Here is a 19,112-nt window from a genome sequence, read left to right as displayed (position 1 = left end):
CAACATCCTGGAGCTCTGAATCTTTCCTGCTCACGTAGGGCCCCCCCCCCCCCCCACTGTCTAGTCTCAGTTTACCACATCTCACACTTCTTCCAAGCCTCAGCTGCCTCTCCCAGCTTATATCTTTCTATTTGCTTACTCAGTTTGATTGCCTGTCAGGACAAGAGGCAGCCAATCGATGTTTCACTCTCGCATCGATGTTTCTCCCTCCCTCTCCCTCCCTTTTCCTCTAAAAATCAGTAAAAATATTTTTTAAAAAATAAAAATAGCTTGATTTTCTTATATGTTTATGTATTTTAATCTGTTTCGGCTGAAGTATTTGGAGAAAACCTGTCCTCATACAGATAAATAATTGAAAAAAGGAGGAGAGATGTTTTAATACCTTTTTCAAATCATGTTGGATATTCTCCTTTGATTGTACACCAAACCATGATAAGTGGTAGTTTCTTTGAGGATAATTATAATGTATTTGAAACCGTATCAGTGAACTTTTTGTATTACAATAAAACCCATTGGTCTATTTTGCAATTTGAATGGATCTTTTCTACCCAAGCGTGATCATGCATTGGTCACTTTGAAAATAATGGTTCACTCAGTTATGCAGATATTCCAAATGTTGATATATTTCATTATCCAATATAAAAAATAATAACATTCATTCAAATCACAACCAATCCCATCAGCAAAATCTTTAAGTGTTGGGAAACTGCCAAATTCACTGTATAGATACAGGTTTTCCAAAAGTATAATTTTCACTTGAATTCTCAAATTTTATCATTGGCAACAAATATTATAAGTTGTTTTTCTTTAAGTCACAGGCTCACTTTGTTCATTTTTTAAAAAATGTGTTTTGATTTTTAGAGAAAGAGGAAGGGAGAGGGAGAGGGAGAGAGAAAGAGAAACATGATGTGAGAGGGTAACACTGATCAGCTGCCTTCTGCATGCCCCCTACTGGGGATGGAACCTGCAACCCAGGCATGTGCCCTGACTGGGAATCAAACTGTGACCTCCTGGTTCATAGGTCAATGCTCAACTACTCAGCCACATGGACTGAGTTCGTTTTGTCAAACAGAATAGTAAATGCCATACACTCAAGAATTGAGGTTTAATAAAATTAACCATTTTCACTGCTTCATCAAGGTTATTCTTAAGTGAAACTGGCCCTTTTTTCATTGCAAGTGTGTGGTAGTAAAGAATACAATGACTACTAGTCCATTGCCTTGATATATGCCAAGGTATCAGCAGTTTACCCACATTGCTTTTGCATGATTAGTGAAAAAGGCAAATAATATTAAGTATTGTGAAAATACTTTTGACTGCACGGACCCCCAAAAAGATCTTGGAGACTCTAGAGTTTGTGTAACCCACTTAGAAAACTGCTATCTTAGATCCTTACAATTTCATGAGGTAGGAATACTCTCACTTTACAGGTGAGCAAACATACTCAGAAACTAAATCATCTGCCCAAGGTCCCTGAACTGGAAGTGGTAGGGCTGAGTTGATTTGATTTGAAAGCCTGTGTTCTCATGCAGCCCCTCTCTACTGTATATTTCACCACTGGTGGTTCCTTGAATATATCACACTGTTTTGCTTGTTTAATTTTATTTTATTGTTGGTAGTATTACAGATGTCTCCCATTTTCTCCCTTTGCCCCCTACACCGGAATCGAACCTGGGACCCTTCAGTCTGCAGGCGACGCTCTATCCACTGAGCCAAACCGGTTCGGCGACATATGAAGTTTTGAAGCTTGTTGTCAATACAACAAAATAGCATACATATCAAATCACATATATATCAACATATGTGTAACTACATCTATTGAAAAAATTACACATTATTAACTGGTACAGAGAAATCCTGCATTAACTGGTACACCTAGTAATCTTTGAAGTTTCTAATCCATCTAGAATTTAATTTTTTTAAAATATATTTTTATTGATTTCAGAGAGGAACGAAGAGGAAGAGATACAAATATCAATGATGAGAGAAAATCATTGATTGGCTGCCTTTTGCACGCCCCCCACTGGGGATTGAGCCCACAACCCAGGGCATATGCCCTTGACCAGAATCGAACCTGGGACCTTTCAGTCTGCAGGCTGAAGCTCTATCCACTGAGCAAATCGGCTAGGGCTAGAATTTATTTTTTATATGAGTTAGATATCTAGTTTTATTTTTTCTTGTAAGTATTCAGTTGTCGCCCAGTCGGTGTAGCTCAGTGGTTGAATGTCGAACCATGAACCAGGAGATCACAGGTTTGATTCCCAGTCAGGGCACATGCCTGGATTGTGGGATCTATCCCCAGTAGCGGGTGTGCAGAAGGCAGCTGATCAATGTATCTCTTTGACGATGTTTCTTTTTGTTAAACCTCACTCGAGGATATTTTTCCATTGATTTTTAGGGAGAGTGGAAGAGAGAGGGCAAGACAGAGAGAAACATCGATTGGTTACCTCCTGCACCAGCCCTGACCAGGGCCAGGGCTGGGAGGAGCCTGCAACCAAGGTACGAACCCAGGACCCTTTGGTCCTCAGGCCAATCAAACCAGCTAGGGCTCACCGATGTTTCTCTCTCTCTATCCTTCTTCCTCTGTTTCTAAAATCAATTTTTAAAAATAATATATTTTTATTGATTTCAGAGAGGAAGGAATAGGGAGAGATAGAAACATCAGTGATGAGAGAGAATCATTGATTGGCTGCCTCCTACCACGCCCCCTACTGGGGATCGAGCCCACAACCCGGGCATGTGCCCTTGACCAGAATCGAACCTGGAACCCTTCAGTCCGCAGGCCTACGCTCTATCCACTGAGCCAAACCAGCTAGGGCTCTAAAATCAATTTTTAAAAAAATTAAAAAAAAATATATTCAGCCCTAGCCAGTTTGGCTAGTGAGTGTAGGCCCACAGACTGAAGAGTCATGGGTTCAAGTCAAGGGCACATACCTCGGTTGCAAGCTCAATCCCCAGCCCAGGTCAGGGCTAGAGCATAGGCCTGCAGACTTAAGGGTCCCAGGTTCGATTCCAGTCAAGGGCACATGCCCGGGTTGGGGGCTTGATCCCCAATTGGGGGCATGCAGTAGGCAGCTGATCAATGATTCTCTCTCATCATTGATGTTTCCCTCTCCCTTCCTCTCTGAAATCAATAAAAAAAATTTTTAAAAAAGTATTTTGGCTAGTCTTGGCCCTTTCCTTGTATGTTTTAGAATCAATTTATCCAGTTCCTTATTTGGAACTGTACTCAATCTATACATCGTTTGAAGGAGAACTGACATTTATGTTTATAATTATGAGTCTTCCTATATGTCAATATGGTTTATGTCTCTATTTGAGTTTTCTTTAATGTATTTCACTAGTTTTATAATTTTCTCTATATAGTTTTGCACATAGTGGCAGATACTGATGGCTGTGCTTCCTTCCATAGCAGTGGTTCTCAACCTTCCTAATACCGCGACCCTTTAATACAGTTCTTCATGTTGTAGTGACCCCCAATTTCATTGTTACAAATTGAACATAATTAAAGCATAGTGATTAATCACAAAAACATGTAATTATATATGTGTTTTCCGATGGTCTTAGGCGACCCCTGTGAAAGGGTCTTTCGACCCCCAAAGGGGTCGCGACCCACAGGTTGAGAACCGCTGTTCTATAGCAACAGAATCCACAATTTTTAGCTGGGCACACAGACACTCAGAATGAAGACTGTATTTTGCAGCCTTCCTTGCAACTAGGAGACCATATAACTATTTTCTAGAAAACAGGATATAAGCAAAAATGATATGCAACTTAAGATAAGTGTCATTAAAGGAAGTTAGGTACCCTTTGCCTTCCCTTTTCTCCTTTCTGCTGGTTGCAACACAGATAACATGGGTGAAGCTAACCATCTTGGACCATAAGGTAGAAAAGGATGTCTGAGGATAGCAGAACCACCAACATAATGGAAGGAATAGGAGTTCCTGATCATTATGGAACTACCATGCTAATTCTGGGTCCCATCAGAAAGGAAGAAGAATGAATACTGAATAAGGCAGTTAGCAGTGTCTGTCATACCTTCTGAGAGGCTACTGAACTCTAGTTGTATGCTAGTTATTTATGGAGGTTAGGGCCTGAAATTATGATCTTGTAGGCAAAGATGATAATTATGGTATTGTGATGGTAAGGCAAGAAGATACTGATGCTGGAGGCACAGTATGAAAGAATATAGCATGGAGTAAGAAGTGTAGAACATGGCCAACTGTGCAAAGAAGTTCAATGAATGATTTTGACACAAAAACATGAAATCAACCTTTTCAGTGTGTCATCAAGAATAATCTTGAAAAAGCCCTAGCTGGGTAGGCTCAGTGGGTTAAAGATTCTCTCTCATCATTGATTTTTCTATCACTCCCTCCCTCTCTGAAATCAATAAAAATGTATATTTTTTTAAAAAGAATAATCTTTAAAAGAAAAAGCAAGAATACTATTTAGAGATTATTTGTAGCCACAGGGGGAGTGGTTTAGAAAAAAATTATGCACATTTTAGAAACAAGGCAAACAGATGACATGATCTTTTAATGCCATGCTAGAGCATTTTCAAGCAAAGTCAGCCTGGGGTCACCAGGTCATCTTGGGGAGTCTAATTTTGTTTGATTAGCGCCCAGAAGTCTGACAACCCTCAGGAGTGAGAAGGCAGCCCTGGCCAGGGTGGCTCGGCTGGGCGTCAGCCTGTGCACCACGCGATTACCATTTGGATTCCTGGTCCAGGGCACTTGCCGGGGCTGCGGGCTCTCTCCTGGGGGACGGAGGTGGAGGTGGGGGTGGGGACGGTGGGGGTGGGGACGGTGGGGGCGGGGTGCAGGAGGCAGCTGATCGAGGCGATGCTTTCACTTCAATGTTTCTCTCTCGGTTCCTCTCTGTAAAAATCAACAAACTGTAGTTTAAAAACTTGCTCTTTAAAAACTAATGGAGCTCATTTGCGGATATGCAAAAAATAACTCCAGGTGCCCCCAGCGCCCTCAGGTACCCACATCATCCAAGGCCGCTGTGCCCCCTCCCAGGGGAGCTGCCTCGTCCCCGCTCCGCAGTCCGCGTGGCTCCACGGCGGCGGGTTTGGTGTGGAACCAACCTCCCGCACAAAAGCCGCGGCCGGGCCGCCCTCCGGAGCCGGTCGGCCCACCCCGGGAGCAGCGCGAGACCCCCACCCCGACCCGCGTGCCGCGGCCGCCGTTACGTAACCGGCGGGGGGCGGGCGTTCCACCAGCCGGAAGCCCCGCGCCTCCGGACCGGCCGGTTCGTTAGGCGCCGCCCTCCGGGAAGGGTTTTTCCTTTATTGGCCGCCGCTGCGTCACAGCGGCCCTAAAACCCGGCGGAGGGCACGCCTCCCTCACTCCTTACTTCCGCTTCCTTCGAGCGAGGAGTCGGCGCCTTCCCTCCTGCCTCAGCTGGAGATGTTTGGCTTCAAGAGAAACGCGGTCATCGGGCTCAACCTCTACTGCGGGGGGGCCAAGCTGGGGACCGGCGGCGGCGGCGGCGGCGACGACGCCTCGCCTTCGGGAAAAGGGCTTCTGACTGCGGGGAAGGAGGCCCCGGCCCGGCGAGAGGCCGGGGGCGGGGAGGCGGGCCCGGGGATGGGCGGGGGCGCCGGCGCGAGCCCCCCGGCCACTCTGGCGCCGGAGGCCCGGCGGGTCGCGCGGCCCTCGCCCATTGGCGCCGAGGGGCCCGACGTCACCGCGACCCCCGCGCGGCGGCTGTTCGCGCCCGTCGGCCGCGCGGCGCTGCCTGCGGAGATGGAAGCCGCGGCCGCCGACGCCATCATGTCTCCGGAAGAGGAGCTGGACGGGTACGAGCCGGAGCCTCTCGGGAAGCGGCCGGCCGTCCTGCCCTTGGTGCAGCTGGTCGGGGAGGCCAGCGGCGGCCCCGGCGCGGGGGGCTCGCTGCCCTCCACGCCGCCCCCCGCGGAGGAGGAGGAGGAGGACGAGCTGTTCCGGCAGTCGCTGGAGATCATCTCTCGGTACCTGAGGGAGCAGGCGACGGGCGCCAAGGACGCCAAGCCCCTGGGCGGGCCTGCGGCCTCCAGCCGGAAGGCGCTGGAGACCCTGCGGCGGGTCGGGGACGGCGTGCAGCGGAACCACGAGATGGCCTTCCAAGGTGAGCGGGGGCCGCGCGCGCTCTGTTTTGTCCGCGATCGCCGGGCTCCCCGTGGGTGGAAACCGAGACGAGCCCGTGCTGGCACGGCTCTCCGCCCGTTTCCGAAACCAGCATATTCTGGCCATGAGTCATTGTTTCCGCCCACCCGATTCTTTGGGAATCGCGCTCCGCTCAAAGGCCGGAAAGGGTGGGATGTCAGTGTTCCAGGGGGGTCGGCTGGGGGGCGGCGGGCCCGCCCGGGCGCAGACAAAGGCGGCCGTGGGAACCCGCGTGCTCTCCCCTCGCAGGTATGCTCCGCAAGCTGGACATCAAGAGCGAGGACGACGTCAAGTCTTTGTCTCGCGTGATGGCTCACGTGTTTAGTGACGGAGTAACAAACTGGGGCAGGATTGTGACTCTTATTTCTTTTGGTGCCTTTGTGGCCAAACACTTGAAGAGTATAAACCAAGAAAGCTGCATTGACCCGTTAGCAGAAAGCATCACAGATGTTCTCGTAAGGACGAAGCGAGACTGGCTAGTGAAACAAAGAGGCTGGGTAAGTTGGCTTTGAGGTCCTGGGGGGGACCCGGGGTGGAAATGGGACGGAGGGTTTGAGAGGGGAGGTGGCGGGGAGTAGCTGAAGGTGGTCACGTGCACGACTCGGTTTTCACGCTCGAACTTACGGGCCTCCGGTTGCTTGATGATGACGGAAATGGTGAATCCACAGAGACAGTGGTATGACTGTCTTTAATTTGTTGCATCAAAAACCCTGGTTTCCTGTAAGCTATTTTGCTGGATACTGAGTCCTTTTTTGATTAAGGTATTACATATGTGTCCTTATCCCACCATAATCTTCCCCGACCTCCCCAACCCATGCCCTCACCCCCCTGTTGTCTGTGTCCATTAGTTAGGCTTATATGCATGCATACAAGTCTTTTGGTTGATCTTGGATACTGAGTCTTGCTTTTGTTATTTTATTGTAATTCGGTTGGATACTCGTAACACCAGTGGATTCAAATTACGAAGCAGTGTTACCTGGGGATAGTAAAATACATTCCTTGCTGCACACCCACCCTCATTTTAAGTGTCTCTTTTGCAGCTGGGCGGGCGGGGGGAGGAGGGGGGGCGGGGTAAATAATGGTTCATAGTTTCCTGGAGGCGGGGTTTAGATTTGTAGGTTGGTGGAAAAACCCCATACCTGAAAATGTGCTTTTCTTTTTGTTTTCTAGGATGGGTTTGTGGAATTCTTCCATGTAGAGGACCTGGAAGGCGGCATCAGAAATGTGCTGCTGGCTTTTGCAGGTGTTGCTGGAGTAGGAGCTGGTTTGGCATATCTAATAAGATAGCCTTTTAAGTGAAATAACTGACTCTTAACCAACTCCAGGCACCAGATCCACATCTGCTGTGAAACCAGTGTATTTATGAAGCTGGACTTCAAAGCTGTCCAGGCTGTAACCTCCAAGCAAAGTAGAAAAACAAGTGGCAAGAGGATTGTGGCTAATCGGAATAAATAACATCGAAAAAGTAGTCCCCATTGAAGAGTCACTGTCTAAAAGAAGCAAAGTTAAGTTTCAGCAACTGGCAAACTTCGGGAGGTCCTGAAGGAGGACTTTTAGATTTAGTGAAGATGGTAGGGTGGACTTGCTATCCTTGCCTAGAACAGGAGAGTGGCCAGTAGCCAGGCTAGTCATATAGAGTTCATTAAATATGCCCATTAATGTCTATAGTGTTAAAAGAGAAGCACTAACAATGCCAGTGAACTGTAACGTGGATTTAAGCTACAATAGAAATATGACTAGAAGCCTCAGTACTGTACAACAGTGGAGGGGAAGCTTTTTCCTCTGTATGATGGCGTTCCCAGGCGTGCTTCTGGAAGAATAGGAAGTCCAAGTGCGCAGGACTTCATGCCTGTTCTGCTTTGACTTGGTTTGAGTGGTTTAGTTTGTTCGTCTTGTAATGGCCACAAATACTTGACTTAAGGCTCAATAATTGTAGTTACAAATGTGGATTATCCTCAATTTTTAAGATAAAAACAACTTGTAAATGTGTTTGTCTGTAAAAATTGTATATATTTTTACAGAAAGTCTATTTCTTTGAAATGTAAAGGCACAAGAGTAGAATTTCCATTAGTTTTTTTCATACCCTTTTGAAATTTACAATTTCTATAGTTAGGAACCTATTTCTTACAGCTTTTCTATCCTAAACTTTGTCCTGGTCAATTCTAGATTGTATACAGAGCCAGTTGATGTAATTGTATGCAACCTGGTTGTGATGGAACAATTCTGATTCATAACTATGCAGGCTTTAATTTTCCTATCAGATTTTGGTAAGTATTCCTTATAGGGCTTTTTTTTTTAAAAAAAAAAATCTGGGTTGAGAAATTGGGTAATGGAAATTCTTTCACTTGGTTACATGTAGATTTTCAATAATTGAGTCAGGTTGTTTTAGGGGGGTGGGGGTGGGGAGTGGGGAGCAGGCCGATGATTTACAAATAATGAGCTCTGATTGGGCAACACTTGTTTTGAGTTCCTTCTGTTGGACCTAGCTTAACTGGTGAAATTTGTGTTCATGAGCTCATCTGCAAAGCTTTTAAAGAGATTTCCAGCTGTTCCAAATGGGATTTACTAGCCGTGTGTGTATAAAAAGATCTCATCAGGTGGATGAGAGACGTTTGATCCCTTTGCTTAATTGTAAAATGATGGCTTTGAAAAGCAGACTATAGTCTAACCATGGTGCTATTTTAGGCTGGCTTGTTAAACACAGGTCTAAGCCTAACATATAAATAAAACAACTACTTAATTGTTTCATTTCTATTAATGATTCCCAAACTTTGTTTTAAATTTTTGCATTGGCATCCCTTCGGATTTCAGAACTTGTTCTGTTGAACTTACCATTTGTTTCCTATTTTTCCTTTGAATTATTTGCTGCTTGTTCTGCTCCCTCTACAGATACTTAAATTCCTACATCTTTACCCTGCCATCCCTGAACTCTAGCCTATTTAGTTTGGGGCACTAGGAGCCTAAGTAACCACCCCTATAGGAGTCCACAGACCTTCATCCTTCATGAATTTTGTCCTTGGTAGTACAATGGGCTCTGTGACGACAAGTCATGGTCATGAGGTGGGAGGAGTCCCTTTTCCATGGACTGGTACCTTTTTGGTTTTAGCTTTTCCTACCTTTTTGGGGGGAGGGGAGGGAATTTCAAACGTCCTCTTAAAAATTTTTAGAGGGGAGAATATCTTCCATGACTTTATCTAGATTCCTTTGAATATGATCGTTTAAAATTGTAGAACTAGGTACAGAGTGCTGTAAAGGCTACTGGTCAAGCTAAAGTAAGCAATGTTGGAACTAGGGTCATTTGAAAGCATCAGCCTCAGAACGTGATCTTTAGTCTGTGGACTCCAGATAAAAATAGGCATGAATAAAATGACTAAGAATGTAATAGGGAAGAATGCCCTGCCTGCCCATCTCCGAGCCATAAGGTCATCTAGCTAGAGCTATTTTTACCTATGTATTTATCATTCTTGATCATAAACCACTTATTTATATCATGTCTGTCTCTAAGGACCTAAAAGCACTTTATATAGTTTTTAATTAAACTTAAGATCTGGTTAAGGTGACTAAAAGGCCTGTCTCCCCATACCCAGTTGTGGAAACGAATGCATAGATGTAAGTTGGTGGCATTTAGAGGCCCAATTTACTAGGTGTGACTGCTGAAATGAGGATCTTAGTATTGATGTGAGGGCTTTGGGAGCCCACATGCTTTGGGAAAGGGTGGATGGTTTTATAGGGAGAGGAGGCACTTGTTCCAAGTGCTGACTAGCTACATCCTTCAGGCAAATCCTCCCAGATGGGAAAGGAGGGAATGCTTGGGAAGATGGCTGTCTCAGCAGCTTCTGTCGTATGCTTCTCTCAGGGAAAAACCTTCAGTCCTCTAGTGTAACATTCTATAGGGGTGGACACCTTGGTTCTAGTTAAACAGCTGCTATTGTTTACAGCTGTACCATTGGGGTTAGGACCAACTACAAATTAAATGTGGGCTGTAAAATGTAGTGTGTTTCCCTAACTTCCTGTTTTTTCCTGAGAAGAAAATAATAAATCTTTATTCAAATGCAAGGTGTGGTATGGGTGTTTTCTAATCTGTTGCCTGTCTTCCTTCCCCATCTTAGGCAAGCATTTTAGGAAAGTCAGCTGAGCAAATAAGTAAAGGTGGATTAACAAACAAAAGCAGCCCCATAAAGCTAATTTGCCTTAGAGCAAAGGACAGTTCCCTTCCTTTCATTCAAATTAGAGATGCTGGCCTTTTAATTAAATGTATTACTGTTGTACTTTGGAGTAGTTCCTGTACATTTTAATGCAAAAATCATAATTTCTGTTCAGATTTTCTTTTGGTCATCAAATGCTGGTTTAATTTTGATGTCAGAGGGTTCGATCTCCCTGTCTCTAGAAGAATTAACACCCAAAGTTAAGGGTTTTAATAAGATTCTTGGGAGTAACATTTCAGTACTTTTTCCCTTTCCTCTGCCAAAAAGAGGTGAGAATAAGCAAGTCAGTTTCAGAAATGCTATCCTGTATTTTCTGCTAGCCTAGAGTCACCATGGAAATGTGCAAATAGGAGGTTTGCATATTGGTTTTAAGCCCTGAGCACAAAATGCTAATGTGTAAGCAGGATTCTGTGCTTTCCCCCATAACTACCAGACAGCAACATTTTATTGCAAAGAAGGGGGTTTTTGTACAAGTGCATACCCAAGGAGAGGGGTGGAGGGTGGGTAACAGGACACAAGGGCCCAAACCTTGCTTGGCCTGAGTCTAAAGAGTTTTATTACTCCCAGTTATATGTTCTGACATGAAGCCATGTCTGTGGCAATATTCCTTAGTGGAACACCCCCCAAAACTTGGGTAACCAGGTACCATGAGTCACTGAGCAAGTCAAAATAACACTTCCCTTCATTTGACAGACTTTCAGTTCCTGTTTTGTGACTAGAGCCACTTCACACTATTTCAGAAAGTTTCAAGAATTTGACAGGTGGGAAATTTTACAAAAGTTTAAGTGAAATAACTTATTCCAGCCAGATTCCCAGAACACACAGGCCATTAATTCCTGGGGTTCACGATGATCAGTTGAGTCTTAATTTATCCTAGTTCTCATAAGGCTCCACTTGTCAGTGATTACAGAACTTTGTCTTCTTGAACCCTCCCACACTGTTCAGAGGGTTCTGGGATCCAAGTTTTGAAAACTTTGTCCCTCTTTTGTTTCAAAGTTACAGTGTTCTCTTAGTTATGTGAAGCATGTGGAACAGTGAGGGTTGGGAATCTGCCTCCAGGCAGAAGTAAAAGACGTTTCTGAGAATTCAGTGTTATTTACTAAAGATTCTTGTGAAGTAAAAAAAATATATATATATATATATATATATATATATATATATATATATATATATATATATATATATATATATATTTGTTCCCACACTATACCTGTTGTTTCTTAGAGCTCCTTTCCTTAACTGATGAGAAAAGTGTAGTTTCTGACTGTTGGGAAGTGTGTTAGAGCCAATTTTACTCCTTGCAAATAACCATTTCCATAGCTTGCTTCTGCCTTTGGTTTCTGTATTCTTACTTTGCCTTCTCTCATTCCCTGTTCAGGGATTACCTTAGTTTATTAAAAATTCTTTAACACTGCAATGAGCTGGGACATTTAATGAGCTGTGGGCAACCAGATGTTGAGTCTCAATCCCATTACGTGGCAGTGGACTGCTTATTGTGTACTATGCACTGTTGGATGCGGGAATCATAAAGGGAATAATTCTTTAAGAAACTCAGTCCAAAAAGACAGGGAACAAAGAAACATGATAACTAAATGCAAGGTGATCTCTGGATCCTGAATGAATAAAAAGCATAAAGGACATGAAGACAATTAGGGGAATTTTAATATGGGCAATATGTTAGTACTGTCAGTGTTAAATTTTAAGAGTATTACATTGTGGTAATGTAAGAGAATGAATTTGTTTTTAGGAGATACATTCTGAAAAATTTGCATAACTAGAATGAGAAAGCAATTACGGCAGAATATTAAAGCTCGCAATTTAATAGGGTGACAAAAATAAGTAGAACATGGTGCCCAAAGTGCTATGGTAAAGTAGTATAAGAATAAGGTGGGATTTGAGGTTGGACCTTAAAGAATGAGTGGAAACAACATGCATGGAGTTGGGAAAGAACCTCTACAGCTGTAGGAGGAGGGAGAGATTTATAGATATTTCTCTTCTCATCACTTCATCTTTACTCCCTGCCTTACTTCCCCTTTACCATACATGACCAGTGAATATATATTATCTCCAATTTTTTTTCCATTTGGGGCCTTATATAAAAACTAGAGGCCTGGTGCAAGAAATTCCTGCACGGATGTGGTCCCTAGGCCTGGCTGGCGAATGAAGCGTGAGCATCTGATGTGGAAGGGCAGGACCCAGCTGACCTCTGGGCCCTGGGCAGCACCTGGGCCCCCACGTACCCTCCACCCGAGTCATTAGGCCCTGCCAGCTCCCTCTGTGTGGGAGCCGGGCAGCTGCCCCGTCCCCTGCCACCAATCCCTGTCCGGTTGCTCTCTTTGGGGTGATCAGCTGGGTGATCGGGCCCTGCTTGCACCCGCCTTGGCCTGGCACGGCCCGCTCACCTGTTCCACCATCCTGCTGCAGGCCTGCTCCCATTGGGGGCAGCTGGGCCTCCACTGCTGCCCGCTGCCAGTGCCGTGTTGCTGACGCCCGCCATGTTTCACACCGCCCCCTGGTGGTCAGCACACGTCATAGCGAGCGGTCGAACTGGTGGACGGGACAATTTGCATATTAGGCTTTTATTATAGGATATTGGGAAACGTGTAGAAAAAAAGATGCATTTTTGTCTTAGAGGTCTGAATTTGGTGTAAATGATTGAGTGCATTGTATTTACTTGAGAAGTAAAGATAGATTTCATTGTTAACTATCATGTTAAAATTGTGGCCCTGAACACACAACTTGAGGATTGTGAGTGCAGGTGTTGGCACTGGCAGGCCTGCTTTGAATAAAGTCTTAAGAGCATCACCTGAGATAGCTCACGCACACATCTCACCAGCCATGTGTCATCGTCCCCCACCCAGGTTCACATAACCATGGAATGTAGGACTGAGTGCTATGCTTTCTGCAGAACAGAATTTTAATAAGGAACAGCCCCTCCCCCCCCGCCCTTAGTTATTTAACTAGACCTCCAGATACTGAATGGTGGCTTCACGCTCCCTAATCCTGTTCCCGTGGGAGACTTACAGCTATTGCCATCCTGGTTCAAAAAACCAGTTTGCTCTGACTGCCCAGACTGCCCCACTGGCTGCATTCTTGCTTATGAGCTCATTGTTTTGGCTTCTCTGCCTGTATAAATCCACAGCCAGTGCCAGAGGTCTCAGCCGCGGCCCCTAACTAGCTGGAGCTGCATTCCATTCAGAATTTCACCACCCCCACTTGGTTTTCTTCCCGCCCTCCTGTGGTCACATGTGTGTGTTTATTCAAGTTAGCCTGGGGACAAGGTGTGCTGGGAAAGAGAGCCAAGGAGAAGAATGTTTAACTGTTGGGTTTCATCCTGGCATTGAACGATGAGTTTTCCACTTTATTTTGATTAAGAAACGTTTAAACTCTGCCCCCCAAAAAAGTTAATTGTCTAGTAGAAGGAGCTGGTCTTGAAAATTTTGTTAGACATTTCATTGTCTCCCTTACCAGGCTGGTATGACTCTCAGGTGTCCAGATTTTGGGGGGAAATAGGGATTTCCCCTAGGAAACATTGCTTTCACATGCATTATATTCCTCAATCTCTATACTCAGTTCTCTCATGCGCATTCCATTCTCAGCTCACACCTCCATTCTTGAGGTTGCCTGGAGCAGTTACCACCCATCTCCTGTCCTTGGTGGCAAAGGGGGAGGGGGGAGGGGGGGAGGGGGCGAGGAGAGACAGCTGGGCTCCTGCAAGGAGCAGCTGTTGGGTTTCACTGCTTGTTACTGAAATTTCCTGGGAGGATAGCTTGTTTATTTCCTTAGACTCTCAAAGCTCAGATCTAAGGCAAGGTGGGGCCATCTACTGATAGGGCATTTCTCTTTAAATTTTGGGTTAACACTATATGGTTGAGCAGTTCCTTTCCACCAATCGTCTCCTTTTCATTGTTTAAAAAAAAAAAAAAACTAGACTGAGGTTGTGGGAGGTGACATTTCTCATTTCTCAGAAATCCCTCTTGAGGCAAGTGAAGAAACAGAAAGAGGGAAATGAGGTTTTGTTTTGAAATGAGGTCTTGTTTTCAGAGTTTAGTAATGGTGGAGTTTACCTGCTTCCTTGCCCCTTCCCCCACCACCAAGTTTTCGGTAGTCAGGTCTGAACCAGGGTAGGGTTCCCAATTGTGAACCATGAAAGATATATGTAAATTCTAGTGAATGAAAGAAAAACTTATAATCACAATAAGGATTTGGAAGCAATCCCTGATGTAGGTTATTTTTAAATTTATTTTAGAGAGGGAGGGAAAGAAACACCTAGTCCAATTATTTATGCATTTGTTGGTTCTTTTATGTGCCCTGAGTGGGGATCTAACCCACAACTTGGTGTGTGGGGACAATGCTCTAACAGCTGGACCAGGTATATTTTGTTTCATTACTTCCTTGGACCCATACACTGAATGCATTTGAAACGATTTTTAATTCCTTGCAACTTTGGGTTGAAAAATAAAAATTTAGATAGTATTATTTTTCCTAAAATGCTGAGAAGTCTTGAAAGACAGTTGAAAACAACAAAAACACTTAAAACCATTCAAGTTGTGGATCACTGGCCCAAATTACCGAGTGTTTTGATAAAGGGTGCCCTAGCTGAGTGAAACTGGGTAAGAACAAAGGAATGAGGTAGGATTTTGTGAGGGTCTGGAGCAAAGTCATCCCCAGAATGTGTCAAACTCACATGCACATTCTTTTGAGCTGAAAACAAAGCCTTAACAAACTCAGGAAGAGGTTTTTTTTGTTTGTTTTTTTACCTCCCCCTTAACCTGCCTAAAGATATTCAGATTAAAAAAACCTGCTTCAGGAAGGCAACCTTTAACATAATTACCTTAGCACAGATGAATTATGGGTTAAGTGGCAGACTGGGAGGATCCCAGCAAAAATCTGTTCCTTAGATTCCCCTTTGTGTCCCATTGTTTCTGGGTGGCCCTGCGAGAATTTGTTTACCAAATGTTTGCTCTTTTCTCATCTACCTGTGAATTGCCTATGTGGAGAAGTGAAAAATAATTTTCCTTTCATCATTCTAAATTCTTCTGGTTTAGTCTAATCAATTAACAGATACAGATTAACAGGAGAAAATGTCCAAAATTTATTACAGATGTACATAATGCCCAAAATTTGAGGGAAGGACAAAGGTTTTTCTGCAGTCTGACATAAAAACCAGTTTAAAATCAATATCTCAAAAGCCATATTTCTGGGTGGCAAAACTGGTCACCCCCTCCTTAGTCCAAAATGACATATATACTTCATTTTGCCTCACTGACTTTAGAATATTCATGCTTATCGGACTTCCCCATGCACACATTATTAAAATTTGATTTTCTCTTGTTAATCTGCTGTATGTCATTTGAATTAATCAACCAACCAGAAGACCTACGGGGTTAGGGGGAAGTTTCCCCAATTTAAAGAGTGAAAAAGACTAGACTAGGTCTCAGGCCTTAACTTTCTCCCCTGTAAACTGGTTTTAATTGTCATTATTATTGTGAAGATTTAAAAATTACATCTACAAGTACTTTACCTTAAAGCACTGTACAAGCGTGAGGAATTTCAGGACTCTTTAAAGGTTTATTACTCCAGTAATTTTCAGCCTTTTCCATTGCATGGCACACATAAACTAATTACTAAAATTCTGCGGCACATCAAAGAATGTGTTTTTTGCGGATCTGACACACACACAGAAAGGTATACTTTTGAGTCATTTACACTGGACGGCTATTGTGTTGCCTGTTGTTTTTTTATTTGACAATCAAAGGGTGAAAAGAAAGGTCAGTGCCCCTGACTAAAAAGCTGGGTATTGCAGGTTTTAAAAATTCTTGTGGTACACCTGTGTGCCTCTTCATTAGCCATTTTCAAGTAATTGAATTCCCTGGGGGAAGCCACTAAGCAGCAGACATCAGTAGGTAGGAGGCTGAATTAAAAGGTTCTACAGCTGTATTTGGAAGCCCAGAGAGGACACAAACAGGACTTTCTGGACGGAGCAGATCAGCCAGATAGAAAAAAACCCCAGGGATCAGTGTACTACCTGTCTGCCAAATTGGCCCTAGCACCCATTTTTGTCCAGCCTGAAAGCTAAGAAAGGTTTTTTGCATAGAAAATGAAAAAAAATTAATATTTTATGCCTGGTTAAAATGATATAAAACTAAAATTTCAGTGTCAAAAAGTTGATCAGAACACAGCCACCACGCCCATTTTTTACACGTGGTCCTGGGTTGCTTTGGTGCTGTAATAGCAGAGGTGAGGAGATGCAGCACAGGTCCTGTGGCCTACAGAGTCGAAAACATCTCACTGGTCCTTCAGAGAAAATCGTTGTCCACCCCTCTACTAGAGCTAAAAAAGCCTTCCAATGTGATGAATCAATAGTGGTGTGTGTGTGTGTGTGTGTGTGTGTGTGTGTGTGTGTGTGTGAACAAAGAGATAACTCTGGTGCCAAGGGCAGATAAACTTACCCCCCTGTCAAGGGCAGGGCCTTTGCCACCTTGCCTTTTAGCCAAGGGGCCCCAGAAACACAGTTTGCTCTCTTTTATGAGTAACGCCACTCTCCCCCCAGTTTCTTTCCTTCACTCAAAAGTTCTGTGGAGCTGTGTCATCGAGATTCACTCAAGGCTCAGAGGGTACAACACACGTATTCTAGCCCCACATGGGACCTTCCTGAAATGGAACCCCTCCCTCCTATAACCACCGAGGTTCTTTCCCAGGCCACTCATAGTTCTCTGGCGCTCCCTGAGAAAATGCTCTGTTCTGTCCACTGCACTTCCCCTTCAGCTGATTAGGTTCCCTAAAATCTGGTGGCCATGGCTCATGCATACTTTATCTGGACTAGTCTTGTACGTTCCTCTCTCAAACCCTTTCTACCTTCAGACCTCAGCCCTGAAACACCCTCCTCTAGAGTTGTATCCAAGTTTCCTGGGTCAAGCAGCTCAAAGGCACAGCATGATGTGTGCTGGCTAGTTTAAGGTTAACACAAAACCACTCGTGTTGACAAACTTAGACTAGGTACTTTCCTGAGGCTTTCTACTTCCTGTAAAGGTGCCTCTCGCCCTTTAAAGCTGACACCTCCTCATCACCTGTGACAAATAAGCCCCCTCTTCACTAACCTCCCCCCCCCCCCCCCAACTAATTCCCAGCACTGGAGATGGTGGGATTGAGGCATGCTCATAGGAGAGGGCGGGAATCTCCACCCTCACCACAGAGTCCCAAACTACAACTCTCTAGTCTGGCATGATTCTCCATGGTTCAAGAGAGGGTAGGTAGGTCTCCCTGGTTCATTTACTCGAGTGGGGGAGGTTGTTAAATTAAAATGAAGTTCTCTGTTTGTAAAACTGGGGAGAAGAGGAAAGCAAGAAATGAAAGAGGATCTGGTTGGAGAGAATCTGAAGGGTTGCTTCTCCTTGTGTTTGGTTCTCTCTCTGCCCTCCCACTACTCTCAAGGTCTACCTAGATGCTCCAACCATAGTTCTCAAGCGCCTGAGAGAGGTGACTTGCAGCTGAGACACTCATTGCCTAGGCCAGCAACCAAGTTCCTGTGCTCTGCTGCACTCCTAGTTCCCAGAGAGGTTGAATCTGGACTATGGAGGCGACAGGGACAAAAGCCTCCACAGGTCCAGCCTCGCAGCTGTGAGCGCACCTGATTGCAGGGCAGCTGTGAGCACCCGCTTGCAGGGAGGCCCAAGGGGTTGGGGAAGTCTAGGAGCTAAATTTAGTCTGAAGGCCACAGCTCAGCTGGGTGGGTAATTACCCTGGGGAAGCTGGGAGGGGGCGGGGAGAATACTGACCCAGCTGAACTAAGACCTCACAAGTTCACCCCTACATACACTGCCATAGAACCACAGTTCTCTTGCAAACCCTCAGCAATGAGGAGTCCTCAGCCTTTGCTGGCCTTCTCCATGCTTCATCCCTCTTGTGCATGTCAAGGCTGTTCCTGTCACCACCCCACCTCACCTTAGTTCTCAGGGGTGCACTTCCTCTGAGTCCTTCCCTAAATTCCCCTCAGTACACTAGACCTCAGGCCCCTCCACACCTTCCTGGCTTTGGTTGTAGCTTCCTCTCTCCCAAGTCCTTCCAGAGGGCGTCAGAGGTCAACAACGAGGTATCTGGCCTGGCTGGTGCTGCTCAGTGGTTGAGCTTTGATGCATGAACCAAGAGGTTACAGGTTCAATTCCCGATAAGGGCGCAAGCCCAGGTTGTGGGCTCAATCCCCAATAGAGGGCGTGCAAGAGGCAGCCCATGTTTCTGGCCACACTACTCCCCTCTATGGAGCCAGGAAAAGGGGTTGCCTGGGATCAGGTTCCCCTTCCTGAAAACTTCCACACTGACCTCTACTGACCTCAGTCACCAGAGGAAAGAATCCTTAGGGACCTCAAAGAACCTGAGCTTTAAAATGAGGGGGAAGGGGCAACCCCAGAGGAAAGCCCACTCCTGAGAAGTCAGGGACTGGAGGCCAAGAGGAAGCGGCTCAAAGGAGGTACTGAAGCAGGGGGAGCCTTGCGAGGGGCTGTGGCTGCTTTCCCCCCCTGTGATTGGCTCTCGCTCAGGCCAAACCTGCCCAGCAACAGCCTTGAGAGGCCCTACCAGGGAGGGGGACCTTAAGGGAAGTCAGCTGAGCCGGGCCACCGCCCAGCCGGCTTCCAGGAATCGATGGGAGGGCCCGAGGCGACTCGCCACCACCCCTTCCTAATCTTAAGGGCTCCACCTTCAGTATCTGCTGGGCGGGCCGGTCTCGCTGCCCGGGCCCCGCGGATCTTGGATCCCCTTG

General features: G+C 45.4%; 1 protein-coding gene across 2 annotated transcripts; it reads left to right on the top strand.

Annotated features, from left to right (window-relative positions):
- Positions 1 to 5,325: 5,325 nt before the first annotated feature.
- MCL1 (MCL1 apoptosis regulator, BCL2 family member) lies at positions 5,326 to 10,205 on the top strand. Of its 2 annotated transcripts, XM_059674586.1 has the most exons (3): positions 5,332 to 6,111; positions 6,399 to 6,646; positions 7,320 to 10,205. In XM_059674586.1, exons 1-3 carry the CDS (start codon positions 5,412 to 5,414, stop codon positions 7,434 to 7,436), a joined length of 1,065 nt encoding a protein of 354 aa, XP_059530569.1. In that variant the 5' UTR covers positions 5,332 to 5,411; the 3' UTR covers positions 7,437 to 10,205. The 2 variants fall into 2 exon arrangements, with proteins under 2 accessions (XP_059530570.1, XP_059530569.1); XM_059674587.1 differs by lacking the exon at positions 6,399 to 6,646 and having other exon boundaries at positions 5,326 to 6,111.
- The last annotated feature ends 8,907 nt before the right edge of the window (positions 10,206 to 19,112 follow it).

The sequence above is a fragment of the Myotis daubentonii genome, chromosome 18, assembly GCF_963259705.1.
Source record: "Myotis daubentonii chromosome 18, mMyoDau2.1, whole genome shotgun sequence".
NCBI lineage: Eukaryota > Metazoa > Chordata > Mammalia > Chiroptera > Vespertilionidae > Myotis > Myotis daubentonii.
The sequence above is the reverse complement of the archived record's forward strand: the minus strand, read 5'-3'. Positions and strand labels throughout refer to the sequence as shown.

Coding starts and splice junctions, on each gene's coding strand:
- MCL1 (XM_059674586.1), top strand. CDS start 5,412: ATGTTTGGCTTCAAGAGAAACGCGGTCATCGGGCTCAACCTCTACTGC. Junction 6,112..6,398: donor CCACGAGATGGCCTTCCAAG/GTGAGCGGGGGC, acceptor CTCCCCTCGCAG/GTATGCTCCGCAAGCTGGAC. Junction 6,647..7,319: donor TAGTGAAACAAAGAGGCTGG/GTAAGTTGGCTT, acceptor TTTGTTTTCTAG/GATGGGTTTGTGGAATTCTT.